The sequence below is a fragment of the Cnephaeus nilssonii genome, assembly GCF_951640355.1.
Source record: "Cnephaeus nilssonii genome assembly, chromosome: 18".
NCBI lineage: Eukaryota > Metazoa > Chordata > Mammalia > Chiroptera > Vespertilionidae > Cnephaeus > Cnephaeus nilssonii.
The window spans coordinates 4,813,498-4,830,289 of NC_137089.1; the positions used below are offsets into that span (position 1 = coordinate 4,813,498).

At 54.8% G+C, this 16,792-nt stretch overlaps 1 protein-coding gene across 3 annotated transcripts in view; it reads left to right on the top strand.

The window, feature by feature from the left end:
* Nucleotides 1-11,020, top strand: part of ADCY8 (adenylate cyclase 8) — a 143,102-nt gene extending 132,082 nt beyond the window's left edge. For all 3 annotated transcript variants that reach the window (XM_079796329.1, XM_079796331.1, XM_079796330.1), the window contains 4 exons: nt 1,445-1,591; nt 6,895-6,987; nt 8,518-8,632; nt 10,447-11,020. In XM_079796329.1, the coding sequence (XP_079652455.1) occupies nt 1,445-1,591; nt 6,895-6,987; nt 8,518-8,632; nt 10,447-10,931 (840 nt within the window). In that variant the 3' untranslated portion in view covers nt 10,932-11,020. The remainder of the gene's footprint in view (nt 1-1,444; nt 1,592-6,894; nt 6,988-8,517; nt 8,633-10,446) is intronic.
* The last annotated feature ends 5,772 nt before the right edge of the window (nt 11,021-16,792 follow it).

Genomic DNA, 16,792 nt, shown 5'->3' on the forward strand with positions numbered 1-16,792 from the left:
GATCCGGGCATTCAGACAGTGAGCAAAGAAGAGAGTCCTTGCTGATATGAAGCATGTGTTTTGATGGGAAAGCAGACCTTAAAATGAATAGCTATACAACCTCGTGCCTGGAGTGATAGTTCTATGAGAACAGAAGCCAAACGAGGGCTACAGTATTGAAAAGGGGTGGCATTGACATTGGGGGCTTTGGAAGCTGTCTTCAAGGAGGTGACATTTGAGCAGAGACCTGAATGTCATGAGAGGATCCAATAAGACCTACAGGTCTCAGACCTAGTTTCTCCCTGCAGAGGGAGGGCTTGACTTCATAGAAGAAACACAGGACTTGGAATCAGATGGCCCGGGCCAGGAAGGACCAGAGATAGCTCCCTGAGCAAAGAGGAACCAAAGTCTTTCTCTTGGCATGGGGGAGGGGAGGGTGTGGATGCTCAAAACCCTCTCCAGAGCCCAAACATGTACCTCCAGCCAGAGGAGGGTGGCAGTAACGCAATAATAGCTTTTCTATATTCATTGCTCCCTCCCCAGCTCGCAATATTTTTATCTTCTTTGAGCCCCAAATAGCAAGAAACAGATGGCGCACTCAAAGCGGCTGATCAGAGCCGGCTGAGTGATGGGCTAGCTCTGACGGTGGAGGCAGGCGGCTGGAGCACTTCCGGGTCCCCTGAAAACCCCCCACCCTTCTCTCTGCTTATTGGGTGGTGGGGGCTGACTTGCCTGGGCTGCATCAATGACCCTGCACACCCTCTGGCACCCAGTTGAGGGTCATTAATCGGGGTGCTGTGTAGACCAGAGGGAGGGGAAGGAGAGTGAGGTCAGGATATATATTCCTTTGGTCCCCTTTCTTGGGGTGAGCTGAAGCTGTCACTGTCCCTCCCCAGAAATTGTCAGCACCTCTCCAACCTCAACTCAGCCCATTCCTCCTGGCTCCTCTCATGCCTTTGAGGTGGGACGGCAGGGAGGAGAAGACCACCTAAGCCAAGAGGAGAGGCCTCAGAAGGAGCCAACGTGTCAACACCTTCATCTTAGACTTCTAGTCTCCACAATTATGAGTTGATGGCAATAAATAAGAATGTAGACAAATGTATGAGTACTGGCATGCCAAGAGCCTCAGATTTCTCAGTGAAGTAAGAGATCGTCTACTGAGAGGAATCAAGTGAGGGTGACGTTAAGGAATGTGGTGAGGGTTTGGCCATTGAGGACAACAGGACAGGAGGCTGGGGACAAAGGGATGGGCAGTCAGAACTCTGAGCCCAGCTAAGCTGGAGGCCATGCATTTCAATGGTCCCGGTCCACATGGTGGTGACACAGTGATTACGGTGCGGACATGGCAGTGCCCTCTCTGGGGGTACTGTGCTCGGGTGCAGGTGCACGCTTGCGCAGGGAGCGTCCTCGCAGAGCCTCGCCTCTGATGACTGTCTCTGCCTCCCCCGTGTGTCCCTCTGTCCAGGAGCTGTATTCTCAATCCTATGATGCCGTCGGGGTGATGTTCGCCTCCATCCCGGGGTTTGCGGACTTTTACTCTCAGACCGAAATGAACAACCAAGGAGTGGAGTGCCTGCGCCTGCTGAATGAGATCATTGCGGACTTCGATGAGGTAAACTGAGGCCTGGGAAACTGACAGTCACAGTGGCCAATGTTGTGGTCACAGCATTATGTTAGTCATTGAGCCATGACCGTTACAGAATTCCAGGCTGCATCATAAACACAAACGTGTCATCTGATCTAATCATCACAGTTATCACGAGGTAAATGCTCCTGTTTCTCACTGTGGGAGGGGGAGGGGGATCAAGAACACAAGCCTCAGAGGCGAGGTGATTTGACCCAGTGTCACTCAGCTAGCAAATGGCAAAGCCTAGGCTGCTCAGGCACTAGCATCACAGAGACGGGCACCGATGGGGATATGTCTCCATCTGCTCAGAGTGCCAAAGGCAAAGCCATCAACTGGCGTCTGCTCAGAGACCTGAACACCGATGAGCACTCTAGACAGGACTTTGTCCAGCCTCCGTGAGTGTGAAGAACACCTAACGTGGGGGAGCAGAGGGGGGCTCATGCTGCACTTGATTCACAGTCACAGACTTGGGCAAGATTGGGCCTTCTCCTTCCCATGCCCGGGGAGCTCAGGAGGATAAGTGGTACCATGGAGTCGTTTCCCACTAAGGCAAGGGGGCCAGGTTTTGTACCTCGGCACTCGTCAGCCAGTGGCTGTGGGCTGCCCCATGGGGTGCATGATACCCTACCAGCGTTTCCAGCCAGGAGGCTTCGTCAGCCTGGGCAAGTCTCCAGAAAAGCATACAGCAGCCAGCCCTTAGGGCATTCTGCAGGGTGGCCCCCTAAAGCGGGTCTGGGTGGGGCACCAACAGCACCTCCTACTCAGTGGTAGGCAAGCCGCAGTTTGCCCCTCTGTTGACTAATGAGTTTGCTGACCATTGTCATATACTACCCTTTACCTCTTTGCACACAATGTGCCACAATTTCCTAATCCTCACAGCTTCCAACTACACGGTAACATTTAGTCTAGTCCAGTGGTCGGCAAACTGCTGTCCTACATGACCTGGACAAGGTCCTCCTGTCCCCACATTCCATCTGGCTCCTGAGTCCCATGGATCCCTTCTTCCTATTCTTGCTCTGAGCCATCTCCTAACTGCTGTCCCTCCTGCATCTCACCATCGGCAATGACCAAAGGCAGGAGAATTCTGTCATATCCCTTTGAAACCCAGAACCTTTCAGTGGCTCCCCTTTGCCAGCTCCTCGGGTCACCTGAGGCTTTGCACCTACTGTCCCTGTGCCCTCTCCAGCCTTACCTGCCACCCGTCCAGCACTGTCTAGCTACCTACAAGCCATCGAGCCCACCTAGCTGTTCCACACACAGCTCTTTCTGCCCAGAGAATATTCCCTCCTCACCACACCCTCCTCCCTCCCTAGACTCCGTGGCCAGAGGAAAACCAAATAGTTATTTAACAGTCAATTCAACCCCTACCCTACATGTGACACCTCTTCTAATCCCCCCTAGCCAGGTAAATATTGTCGCTCCTTTTCCAATGAAAAACTTACACTCAAAAAACCTTCCACCGTGGAGCCCTCAGCCCTCAGTGTACAGGTCTTCCTCCCCCACTAGCCACTTAGTTCTGGGCAGACACCCATTCCATTAAATCTCTATAGGCGTTTATCACACGTTGCCATTTTCAATATTCCACACCAAACCCACAGGATAGGAATTGCTAGCCTTCATTTTAACTTATTTTTATTGATTTTACAGAGGAACGGAGAGGGAGAGAGATAGAAACATCAATGATGAGAGAGAATCATCAATAGGTTGCCTCCTGCATCCCCCCCCCCCCCCCATACTGGAAATCGAGCCCGCAGCCCGGGCATGTGCCCTGACTGGGAATAGAACAGTGACCTCCTGGTTCATGGGCTGATGCTCAACCACTGAGCCACACCAGCAAGGCTGGCCTTCATTTTAAACATATAAGAAAAACTGAGCCTCGGAAGCACCAAGAGTGTCCAGGTCACACACCATTAACATGGTAATGCCAGGACTGGCAGCCAGGTTCTCCATACCGTTTTGGTGTTCAATCGTTGTGTTGCACTGTTTCCCACTTAAGGGGCATTTCATGGTTCTGGTTTTGTGACCATAAACTCAACGATGGCCATTTCGGATGTCCTAGGGATGGGGGTGAGGGTCAAGATAAGTGACACAATCACTTCCTGCCCTCCGGGGCTTCACAGTCCACGGAGAGACAGGGTGGCCAAGAGCAGTCTTTGCACGAGGAGTCAGTGGTAAATGTACGGAACAGGGACCTCGAGATGCGGGGAGGTGGAGGGCGACTCCATGGTAACAGCACCCTGATTCCCATCCTTCATGCCGGGCAGATAGAAAGTACATTCTCCTGGATCCCAGGGCATCCCCAGGGCTAGCACGGTGCCCAGGACATAAGACATGCTCATAACGGATGCTCTATTAACTAATTACATAATGGGAAACAGAAAGCAGCTGGCTAATAGGAAAGTGGTGAAGGACTAGTACCGCCCGAAACATACTCTCAAGTAAAAAAATAAAAATAGCTCCATTAACAATCAATCATCTGACTGAAGGTTGAGACTTTAGGCACTGTTTTATTTTCAACTCCACAGCAACCCATCTCCTAAAAGGGCTCACTAGCATGTTTTTCAATCGCAAAACATAAATTTGAACTAAATGCGCATCTCTGTTCCCTTAATTGTAAACACCCTGCAGTCTTCCCAAAAACTGAGACAGAGGACAGCGCCCCTAGTGGTAGAGACGGGTCTTTGCAGAGGGAAGCTGGTGAGACTAAGGGAGGGGATTGGTCCAGGAGGCTGTCATCTTTAGAACAGGGACTTCTGAGCCGGAGCCGGGAGGGTTGAAAGGGGGGAAGTAGAGAAAAAGGGCAGAGAAGGAGGAAGAGGAAAGAGAATGTTGTCGATGAGGAAGAAGACATTTCCTGGCTTGCCAGCCCCAAGCGCTGTGCACTCTCCTTGGGTGACCCAGACGTGCCTTGTTTCTTTGGGTCAAGAGCAGCCCTCCAGGTTCTGCCCTGGCTGAGCCGGATGCCCGCCCTGCCCCACCCAGGGGCTCACTGCTCCTCTCCCTGAGCTGTGGCCACAAGAACCTGAGAGCAGGCCAGTTCCTTCCGGGCTCAGGGGAAAGCGGGCCTTGCACAGAGCACGGGCAGTGCCCGTCCCTCGCCCACAGCCCCTGGCGGCCAAGACTGAGGAGTCCCCTTGCATCTCCCTGCACCACGCAGATGAGTGAATTAATAAAGAGGCGATTAGGAACCCATTATGCCCACAGATGCTCTTAGCTGTACAGTAGATAAGTGTGCTGCGTGGATATTGGATGAAATAATGAAGACTCTTGCTGCCTCCTAACCGACTTCAGAGGGGGAGGCAGCTTTGCCTGGGCCTGAAATTGGCCCCCAGCCAAGCAGTTCTGAAGAGAAGCGAGGAGGGGGAGTCCCCCCCTCCAAACCCCCGCAGGAGGCAGGGGAGGGAGGTGGGCAGCCCAGGGCATGCCGAGACCTCTGGGCTGCAGTATCAACAGCCGAAGGAAGGACAGCTCAGAGACCAAAGCTGCTTGGCGGTGTCTGAGGGCACCTGTCAGTCATGGCCTCGGGGTGAGGACAGGCAGGCTGCCCGGACGCACTTGGCAGACGCTCAGCCAGGGCAAAGCTCAGAGCAGAGGCTTCTCTTTAGCTCAAGACACAAAAGTAATGAACAAAGGCTGCCTAAGCTGTGAAGCAAGTTGCACGCGCGCGTGCACGCACACACACACACACACACACACACACACACACACACTCTAAAGCAAATCACAAAGGCACCTGCCTGTGTTTTCCGTGTTCCCCAGAACAGTTTCTCTGGAGCTGGAATTTTCCAAGTTTCTCAGCTCCGGCTTAATTTTGAGAGGATGCCTGTAGCAACATGGTCTGTAGACACCCCACTGCATCCTCTCCATCTGCCTGCCGCCCCCAGCCCCAGGCTGGCAGGAGCCCCTGAGGATATTACAATCTTTAAGGGAGGCAAAGAGTTGGAGAACCAGGAGTTACATCAAAGAGCTGCCGACAAGAGGAAGCAAGAGGCCAGAGTTTACACTTGGGGACGGGCGGTGTTTTGAACTTGGCTCCTGGGCTAGAGCCGGCCGCATGGATGGGTGGCCTGGGCAGTGGAGGCAGTGGGACAGACAGAGTTGGGGATCTCTGAAGGCGGAGCCACGGCGCTTCTGACAGATTAGGTGTGGGTTGTGAGGTCTTATCCAGAACATCTGGGAAAATGGCAGACAGGTACAGAAGACTGGGGGCGTGGCTTCGGGAATGGCCAATGAGAGATGCCTGTTAGACCTGTAACTGGGGAGTCGCTTAGCAAATGGGTATAAGAGTCTGAAGGTCAAGGGGGATGCATACATCTGGAGTCTTGAGGAGAGAGACTGTGTTGAAGCCATGATACAGGAGATGGCACGGGGGTGAGCCCATCGGCAGGATTTGACCTGGGAGACTGCACCTCCCTCTTGGGACACCTTTTTCCTCTCTTGTCTTCTGCCGACTCATGTCTTTATTTTCACTGCACTGTCAACTCTCCCCCAGTCTCCTTTGTCAGTTCCTTCTCGTCTTCCTTGTCTTACAATGTAGGTGGCCCCCAGGATGGGATGTTGTGTTCAGTTTGGATGGGGTGGTCAGCAAGATCCCAGTGGGATGACATTTGAGGAAAGACTTGAAGAAGGTGAGGGAGGAGCAGTCTTCCTTGGGGGGAGAGGGAGACTATCCCATCAGGGGGACAGCAAAGCAAAGGTCCTGAGGCAGAAGCAGGCCTGGCTCATTGGGATCAGGAAGGATGCTGTGGCTGGGGCAAAGTGAGCGAGGAGACCAGGCCTGGGAGGACCGAAAGTCTCAGGGAAGACTCACTTGGACCCTGAGTGGAAGGGGAAGCCGCAGGAGGGCTCTGCACATTTGAATGGGATGTCTCTGGTGTCCATGCTGGGCATGCGGGGTAAGGGCAGGAGCTGGTAAGTTATGGTGATACAGAAACAAGGTATACGCTACCAAGGGCTTAGACCAGGGAGCTGGTAGAGAAGGGTTCCAAACACATGTTGAAAATAGGGCCAAAGGATGTGTTGATGGATTGCGGGTTTTTGTGATTTCTTCTTCAAATTAATAAGGTAGCTTGGTCTATTGTGAAGATTCATAGCAACAGATTTATCCTGGAGTATCTGGCCATGCCCATCCTGGCATCTGGCACTTAGCAGGTGCCCAATAAATATACGTTGGCTCTCTGAGCCGGTCAGAGGGCATCTTCCGTGTGAGCCAGGGGGCTGTTCTCAGGACCCCCGGGCTGCTGGGGGAACGCACAGCAGGACTAACACCGTTGCCTGGTCTATTTCAGCTGCTCGGCGAAGACCGGTTTCAAGACATTGAAAAGATCAAGACCATTGGCAGCACCTACATGGCTGTCTCAGGCCTGTCTCCTGAAAAGCAGGTAAGGGAACTCTTTGGACTCAGCCACAACCTCTGGCAGGGGCGTCCCTGTTGTCACACTGCCATCACCAGGAGGCCGGGGAGGGTGAGGGAGAACATCCGACGCACCGGATACTGTGGTTGTGTGACGCATCTTGCTCTTGAGCTAAGCAGAGCCCACTGGATGGAGCGATGCTTTTTCATGACTGAGAACCCTCTTGGCTTCCTTCTGAACCTCTCTGTCCAGGTGACGAACGAAATCAGGGCCAGAAGTTCCCCGATTATGATTTAGTTGTGGGTGCTGCTAACCCCCTGATCCTAGCCTGTTGTGTTTGTTGTTGTTGTTGTTGTTCTTGCTTTGATTTTCTCCTCCAAACTCAGGACCAAAAGTAGCATGTAATAATAATAACAACAAGAATAACAATAGCTCCTGCTCTTTTGAGTGTGGCCTGTGTGCCAGGCATTCATGTTAAGCGGGAACACCGACATCCACCTGCCGGGCTTAGTGGATGAATCACCCGAGATAACGTCATGCTCCCACGCGAGGCCTTGCCCCTGGCAGGTCCTCAATCAGTGTCACCTGGACATGAGTCTGAGTTACTCCAGAGAAGGAATCCTCATCCCTTCTCTCATCCTGCCTTTGCTTTCTTTCCAACTAAACACCTAAAACTATTCCAAGGGTAACTGTCTGGCAAGAAAACCATGCTAGTACCTGGTCCCTGTGCCTGGCCCTCCAGAGCAGAGTCCCGGGGACAGCCTACGGCCAGGTCTGGCCAGCCAGCTGTGCTTGCAGATCAGATGTCACTGAACACAGCCACACTCACTGCTTGTACTTTGTCCACGGCTACTTTCAAACTACAACGGCAGAGCCGAGTAGTTGCACCAGAATTGTGGTCCATGAAGCCTGAAATCTGTGCTGCCTGGCCCTCTCCGAACCCGTTTGCCAGCCTCGGCTGCATCAGAGCACAGAGCTCAATCCCATCCACTCCCTGTGAGGTAGGCAGGGCCTGGGTGCTCAGCGCATTTTATAGATGACAGAACTGAGGCTCAGAGAGGCTCAGAGGCTATGGAGTTTGGTGAGTGAAGCACCTCAAAGGAAACAGACACGGTTCCTAGAGTGGGAACACTACACATATGTACATAGGAGCATGTATATACACATACATGTACATACCCCAACACTACACATAATGTACCTACACACACACACACATACACACATGCATACACGCACACCCCCAACACTACACATAATGTACACATACACCAGTGAGCATGGACAGGAACTCGGCCCACCAGCCTGAATAGACATGGTAGGTCTGGGGAAGAATTACGAGGATCCACACCGCTTGTCCTCTCTCATGCAAACTCCCTGTGGTCCCATGCAAACTCCCTGTGGTCCCATGTTTGCGGACATGGAGGGCCTGAATGTGCAGGGAGCCGCACACCCGGTACTTCCTCTAAGGGACGTGGGGTGGGGTCAGGACGCAGGGCAGGCCCCTCGCCCGATGCTCACACTGGCTGGAGAATGAGTGCCTCTCTCGCTCCCCAGCAATGTGAAGACAAGTGGGGACACCTGTGCGCCCTGGCCGACTTCTCGCTCGCCCTGACGGAGAGCATCCAGGAGATCAACAAGCACTCGTTCAACAACTTCGAGCTCCGGATTGGTGAGTAGCTGCAGTGAGTGGCAACTGGGGACCCCCGGGCTGCCTGGCCTTGCAGCATCAGGCCCTCCCAGGCCTGGGCATCGAGCCAGGGACGCTCTTTCCTGCAAAACGCAGCAGGCTTGGTCTGACCTTGCTGAGGACGGGGACAGGGCCGGCTCAGGCTTCTCTGGCTGCCTCTCACCGAAGATCCCGGAGGCCAGGCCTGGACACTGGCTCGGGTGCAGACATACAAAGAGACACTTGACAGCGGCAATCTCTCTCCCACCTCCTGCCCCGCATCCCGCCAACAGGGGCCTTGCTCAGAGAGGCAGCTGACTCACCAGTCAATTCATTCTGACTTCTGTCCCCCGAGCGGGCAGACGCTGTACTGGTCCTTCCAGAGAATGCCTTCAGGCAAAAGCAGGAGCCTGCTCCTGAGGGGGTCAGGCAGGACAGGCAGAGAGCAGAGCCTCGGGGCACCTCACGTGGCTGCACGGTTCACTCTTCCTGTGATTTAGCGACAACGCAGCGACAGTCACACAATGTGAATAGTCACCCTTTATCGTGTGTATCCCATGCCAGTTTCTTCAGCGTCTCTGCTGAGCCGTGAGGGCCTCCTGAAGCGCCAGGAAGCCCCGGCTCTGGTCCGCATTCCCATTTCGCAGACGCATAAACTCAGCCCGAAAAGGGGGGACTGACGATCACACAGCCCAGATGTCGCCCCCGCAGCACCTCCTGGGTGTCGCGAGACCAGCGACATTCTGGCTGCCGGGATGCGATCGAAAGCCATCGTCGCTGCAGCCCTGGTGTTCGATCCCTTGGCTGCTGCGCCATTTTACCAAATACCAAGCTCCCTTCGCAGCTTTCCAGCAAAAAAAGGTCAAGAAATACCAATGTCTGACTTGTCTGATCTAAGGAACGCCACGTGCCTTTGTTCATTGCACTGAAAGGAACTACGCTTTATGTTTTTGATCTATGGACGGCGTATTCGGGGCTTGTTCCAACATCTCCCATGGACTCTGCGTGTCCTTTCTGAAGTCACAGAATCGGAGCGGGAAAGCAAAGCGGAGCTCTAGGCCTGAGCGACAGGGTCTTCTACATAAATCCGGGACACATCTCTGGGGTCAGGGCCAACCGGTGTGGTATAGGGTACTGCTGGCATAGTTCGGGGTCAGAAATTTATTTCCCCAATGGGACTGAGTTGTGGGTCCACTGTGACCAGCTCAGAAAGTTCGGGTGAGTCATTGCAACGCCGAGTGTCAGTAAGCCTGGCGTCCCACAGAGTGAGCTAAGTCGGCGTCCGTGGGAAAATATGAATCCTTTCCTCTCGAGCACCCACTGGCTGCCAGGTACTGTGCCAATGGCTTTGCTTATATCATCTCATTTCATCTTCCTTTTATTATTTCCACTTGACAGATAATAAAAAAGTGAGGCCCAGCCTGGCCAGTGCGGCTCAGTGGTTGAGCATCGACCTATGAACCAGGAGGTCACGGTTCCATTCCCGGTCAGGGCACATGCCTGGGTTGTGGGTTCAATCCCCAGGGTGGGGCATGCAGGAGGCATCCAATCAATGATTCTCTCTCATCATTGATGCTTCTTATCTCTCTCCCTCTCCCTTTCTCTCTGAAGTCAATAAAAATACATATTTTTTTAAACAGATCCAAATCGGTTAATTAAGCGACGAAGGTCACATGTCTGATGAGGGACAGAATTGGGACTCTGGAATCTACCCGCAGAAATCACACCCTTTGTGATCGCTACCCCAGGCGGGTGTGGCCACCTCGTGGCCGTACGTCCCTCTTCTCTCATCTCCTGCTCCTCTGGTTCCCCCGCAGGCATCAGCCACGGCTCAGTGGTCGCCGGCGTCATCGGCGCCAAGAAGCCGCAGTACGACATCTGGGGTAAAACCGTGAACCTGGCCAGCCGCATGGACAGCACGGGCGTCAGCGGCAGGATCCAGGTCCCGGAGGAGACGTTCCTCATCCTGAAGGACCAGGGCTTCGCCTTCGACTACCGCGGGGAGATCTACGTGAAGGGCATCAGCGAGCAGGAGGGGAAAATCAAGACGTACTTCCTCCTGGGCAGGGTCCAGCCCAACCCGTTCATCCTGCCCCCGAGGAGGCTGCCGGGGCAGTACTCGCTGGCCGCCGTGGTCCTGGGCCTCGTCCAGTCCCTCAACAGGCAGCGGCAGAAGCAGCTCCTCAACGAGAACAACAGCTCGGGCATCAAGGGCCACTACGCCCGGCGGACTCTGCTGACGCCCGGCGGGCCGGAGCCCGGCGCCCAGGCCGAGGGCCCCGACAAGTCCGACTTGCCATAAAAGCGTTTCCTTTGTGTTCCTTTTTTTTGTATTTCTTTTATATATAAAATAAATATACTAATAAAAATGTTTAATTTTTTTTAGAACAAGGATGGTCTCGTTGGTCTTTGAAGGCACTGGGTGGAAGACACGATTGGAGTTGCTCTTCGACCACCAACGTGGATGGGTCATCTCTCCTGTAGGTTCATGGAGAAGCAAAAATAAGGCCTAGTTCCTGACCCTGAGCGGCTGGCTCACAGCTGGTGTGAGAGCAGGACCTGTAAACAGACTTGATCGGATGGAATAATAAAATAACAGCCAGCAGGGGGCGCCCGCTAGACTTGGTGCTGTTCCCAGGGCCACAGTAGCTACTGCAGACCCAGGTCTTAGGCTGCCTCCTGGGTGCAGGGGGAGGGGGCGCTGGGCACCCTTTCGTCCCTGGCGTTTTAATTCCAGGCCCCAGGCGCTCCTTGCCCTGGCTCCCGGGCCCACCAGCATTCCCAGGAGAGAGTGTAGCGCTCGATTAGGTGTGAGCTCCAAACAAAGGAACTGGTATTTTACTGAGGACTCGCCAGGGGCAGGGGCCTGCAGAACAGCCTGGGCCTGTTTGAGCCATTAACTGCAGATCGGCTGCTCCTCAGGCTCCCACCCTGCCCCCGCCACCCCATCTTCTGAGTGGGCTTTCAAAGCGGGTGGAGGGACTCTGTGCGCTGGTCTTTAACCTTTTAGAAACGGACAGCGTGACTCCAGTGCCATCAGTTTCTGTGTGGAAATTCAAACACGGTCTTTTCCTAACACACGACCCCCATTTGGATAGAATCCGAACAAGAATGTAATAAGAACCAACACTTTCAGCCCTGGCTGGTTTTCCTCAGTGGATAGAGCACTGGCCTGCAGACTGAAGGGTCCTGGGTTCGATTCCAGTCAAGGGCACATACCAGGGTTGCAGGCTCAATCCCCAATAGGGGGCGTGCAGGAGGCAGCCAAGCAATGATTCTCTCATCATTGCTGTTTCTATCTCTCCCTCTCCCTTCCTAAAATCAATAAAAACATTTTTAAAAAAGAACCATTACTTTCAGATTTATGGTTTTGAAGTCCATTTCCAACCATGATCTCAGCTGAGCCTCACGACAACTCTCAGGGACAGAGAGGATTATCCCAATTTTCCAGCAAATGGAGGCTCACAAAATTAATAAAAATAACTGTTTGAAAAACTCCATCTAAAAAGAGAGCACTAAAGCTAGGAAGAGGTTAAAGATCACATGTGATCCCAGGTCTTGATTCTGTATATAGAACACAGGCCCAGACAGGCCGAGACTCACCAACCAAAGTAGAACCAGAGCCGGGCACAGAGGACCCGGTGCCTCTGCTGTGCCCTTCGCGGCCTCTGTACGGGCTCTGACCGCCTTCCTCTGCTCACTGCACAAGGGTCACCGGCACCCAGGGCTCCCCGAGTCCTCCCTGTCCCATAGTGAGCTTGGCTGGAAGCCCCATGACATCGGCCAACCCCGGTCCCTCGTCAGACCCCTGCTCTGGACCAACACACACTCAGCCTCTTCTCAGTTCACAAACACAGACACACACCCCTCCCACACACACACACACACACACACACACACACACACACAATCTGTACGGAGCATCCGTGCATGCAATAGGCTTTACCAACATTCTAGAAAGAGGAGATGGAGGAGCAGTTGACCTGGAAATAACAAAATACCTTCAGATTGAATGTTAGGTATCTCCCCCTTAAAGGACCATCCCACCATCCTCCCAAGTGCACACCCATCATCCCCAACCTCACACCATCTCCCACGTGTTCCACCCGGTCCCTCCTCTGCCCCTCCCTCTCAAGAGCAAAATCTAACTCCTCGCATGCTCTCATGCCAAGGAAAGAGCATAAACTCTTCTTTATTCGTCCAGCAAGCCATCACCGGGCACCTCGTCTACTCCACTGCAACCTCCTGAATGCCAGAGCCGTGCTGTGTGCTTGCGGCCAGTTAGAAAAGCTCTCAGATACGCGGACGTTTAAGCCAAACCTGCAGGGAGGTGGGGAGGAAGGGAGTCAGCAGACATGGTACCGAAGGGCCTGCAGACAGGAGAGCGGCAGGAGCGAAGGCCCTGTGGTCAGCCCTGCGTGGCCGGGCCCCGGAGTGGAATGAGGAGAGTGAGGGGGGGTGGTGAGATGAGCTTAGAGGCGGCCAAGAGCCAGCCTGAGGAAGCATTTTGTGTTTTCGTTTGTTTGCTTGAGCTCCAGCCACCATCTCACCTTCAACACCAAGGTCTCACTCAACAAGGCATTGTCCCGAACAAAGAGAGGCTCCGGTCAGGGGGAGAAGGCTGGTCCCAGCTAGAAGCACGATAAACAGTCAACCCACTGCCCTCTACCCAGACGCCCTCGGACCCAGAGGACCGACTGCGCACAAGCCGTCGCCTTAGGGACGCGGCTCTCCTTTCTGCACGGGGACTTTTTAAAAGAACCTGGGAAAGCAAACTGGCCCAGACACTGACACTGTTGAGGCCGCCCCTGTTAGGGACCCCGCGTGCCCCCCTCTGGGGACACTGGTGGGTGGCAGGACGGCCTCTGATGAGTGTGGACACATGCCACCCACACCCCCCGCGCCCGACTGCCCACAGAAGACACCGCAAGCTGGGACTTGTCTCCCCAACACTATCAATTTCTTGCTGAAATAAGCATCTTCTTGGCTGAAAATGATAAATCTCTCTTTGCTCCGTGACCTGTGTTTGGGCTTGTTCAGCTGCCCGTGCGCCGAGCAGGTCACTGCCCAGTGACTGTCCTGAACGCTGACAGGGGCCTGGAGAGGGACAGGGAGGGGGCGGGCAGTGCTCCCACACCCACTGCAGTCTCCCGAGGGAGCAGATGACACGTGGTTTCAAAAAGTCTCATGAGGGGGTGTCCTGGGCAAGAGAGAGGGAGGGAAGGGTATAGGAAACTACACCCCCACCCAGTCCTTGGAGTCCTCACTCAGGTCCTCCTTCAGGACCCAGAGCCACACCCCCGGAGAGAAGCAGATCTCCCAGGGGCTCCTGGCCTCCAGCTGCCTAGGCCCTGGACTCGCTCCTCCCTGCTTTGCTGGGGAGTTCATTTCTGTGTTGCTTACGGAGCTCACAGCCCCTTTAACACAAGCTGTGGTCTCGGGTTCCAGTCCTTCTCCTGCTCATGAGGCTCACTTTCTGCTCGCCTCATAGTAATTTATTTCCTCACCTGCTGCCGGGAGGCTGCTGAGAGCAGCAGGGGCCGGCCCCTCTGCAGGAGCCCGTGGCAGAGGCAATGCCATTAGCTTCCAATCCACGGAGCCGGAAGGGGTGGGCTTCTCACCTGTGGCCAAGCTTCTTGGGGGGAGGGGGGCGGGGGCGGGGGAGGGCCAGCCGGGAACAGGAAAGCCTGGGCAGAGCCAGCCCTGAGCCCTGAGCCCTGAGCCCTGAGGAGGCTGGGAGCTGGCGCTGGCGATGTCCTGTGTGGGATGCGGGGAGGGGGCGGGCAGCCAAGGCGGCTATTTCAAGCACCACATCGCGCCCACTACAGGGAGTGCCGGGATCTAGGAGAAAAGGCCTGTGGGACTAGATGATTGGAATCAGCGTTGGAGGCCGAAGTTGCAGATGACAGGATTGAGCGAGGTTAAGAGACACCGTAAATGGACCAAGAAGGGAGACTGAGCTGAAGTCAGATGCCCCTGTGTATCTGCTTCATCCCGGTCACATCTGCCCCAGGGGCAGCGGGGCCCCGGGGTCCAAGGCCGCCCCACCTCTCCCAGGCTGCAGTGCTGGGGTGTGTACTGCATCTCTCTGAGCCTCAGCTCCCCACAGATGGGGTGTGTCTCTGAGCCTCAGCTCCCCACAGACGGAGAAAGGGGCTGGCACGTCACTTCCACCTCGGTGGGATCCTGTGTAGAAAGCCACCGCAGAGCACGCCCTGCCCCCTCCTCTGGAGCGGGGTCAGAGCAGGCTGTGAGGGACCAGCACCCCTAGTGGTGGTGGGCGGTGGGTGCACTTCCGGTTCCCAGCACTCCGCCAGGGGAGGGAAACAGAGAGAAAGGAGTAGGCTGGTCATACCCGACGTTTGCGGGGTGTGCCCTGGCATCTCCCGGTCCCATTCCATCCCCAGGCCTTTGTGGGTCACCTCGAGTGCCAGGCTCTCTCTGAAAGAGACAGGGTACCAGGAGATAGGCCTGTTGCTTCCTCACTGGGCTTGCAGTTCTGCGGGGAGCAGAACAACAGACAGTCCACTAACCTCCATGTGGCCCATGCATCAGCTGAAGGGCTCAGGACACCACCAGGTATGAGCAGCGAGTGTTAGCTGCAGGTGGGGACAGTGGTTCCACCCGCATCCGCTCTGGTCTGAGCCTAACCTCATGCCCCCATGGGTCCACCTCTGAAAATGCCACAAGGGTCACGACCGGCCCTGAACACCCTGGTGAGCGGAGACACAGGCACAAAGCAACTGAGGACATAAAGGCTCAGCATTCCCCCTGGAACTGGCAAGTGCTTTGTAAAGTGTGACAGAAAGTGGGGGCTGGCGGCCCTGGCTGGTTTTTCTCAGGGGTTAGAGCATAGGCCCGTGGACTGAAGGGTCTCAGATTCGATTCCGGTCAAGGGCACGTACCTTGTTTGCAGGCTCCATCCCTGGCCCCAGGTTGGAAGCAACCAATCCATGTCTCTCTCTCACATCAATGTTTCTCTCTCTGTGTCTCTCCCATTCCCTGCCACTATCTCTAAAAATCAATGGGGAAAAGAATCCTCAGGTGAAGATGAACAAAAAAAAAAGAAAGAAAGAAAGTGGGGGCTGGTTAAATGAGGGGATCACTGGTAAGGAGGTCATATTTGGGCTGAAATCTGAAGGAGCCAGCACTCAAAATAACACCTGGCTCAAAACGCGGCGATAAGTGTCAAGATTGCTAACGGACTGCTGTATCAATAGGTGGTGATACATTTAGACGCTTCTCATCCTGGCATCCAGCCCACAGCCCAGCCTGAGGACTCTCCCCATCCCAGTGCCCGTGGGGACCCAGTAAGTCTCAAGGTCCCGGCCCTTCCTTGTGCAGCTTACACAGCCTCCAGACCGAGGTCAAAGCCCTCGTATCTGAGCAGCCACGGCCACTTCAGAGAGGAGCATCATTAGTCTCGAGAGGGGCTCACAGGCCAGGAAGGAGAGCAGAGGGAGCTCCGTTTCCTGGCGCAGGGAGATCAGATCCAGGGAAGAGCGCAGCTGCCCTTAGAACCCAGCTTGACATTGGGACTCGCTTTCCTTTGCTGCCATCTGGTGGTCAAACGTGGGAACAACAGCCTGAAGTGTGGGAGGCTGCTTCCTACAATCAGCTCAAGGGGTTGACTCCCTGGTAACCAGGCGCTGTTCTGGACGCTGGTGCTGGACATGGAGCTGTGGACAAAGCTGGCAAAACCCCCTGCCCTCACGGGGCGTGCACTCCAACTGGCTGCGTCAGACACAGCTGCATAAAGGCTGACTCCTTCCCGTCGGGCAGGGGAGACGGCAAGGGTTCAGGGGGAAAGGAACTGCCGGGACCGCACAGCTTGCAAGTGGAAAAGCTGACCTGAGAACTCCCTGCACAGCCCCCTCACCTTCCCAGGAGTCAGAAGAATGGGAGGTTGGCTCTCAGGTTTTGTGAAAATCGCTTCATTGGAGCACCGCCGAGCCCACCTGGAGACACGGTGCCTCTGGGCATCATGAAGTCAGGAAGATCTCCCCCGATTCTGAAAGGCGGGCTGGTTTCTCTCCTAAATCATCCTAGGAAGCCCAGGAAGCCCTGGGGTAGAAGAGGGTGGGAAGGCTGTGGAGAGGAACTCTGGGGTCCAAGTCTCACCAGCTAACGGCGATGTACGCTAGGTCATGAGTTTTAAACCGT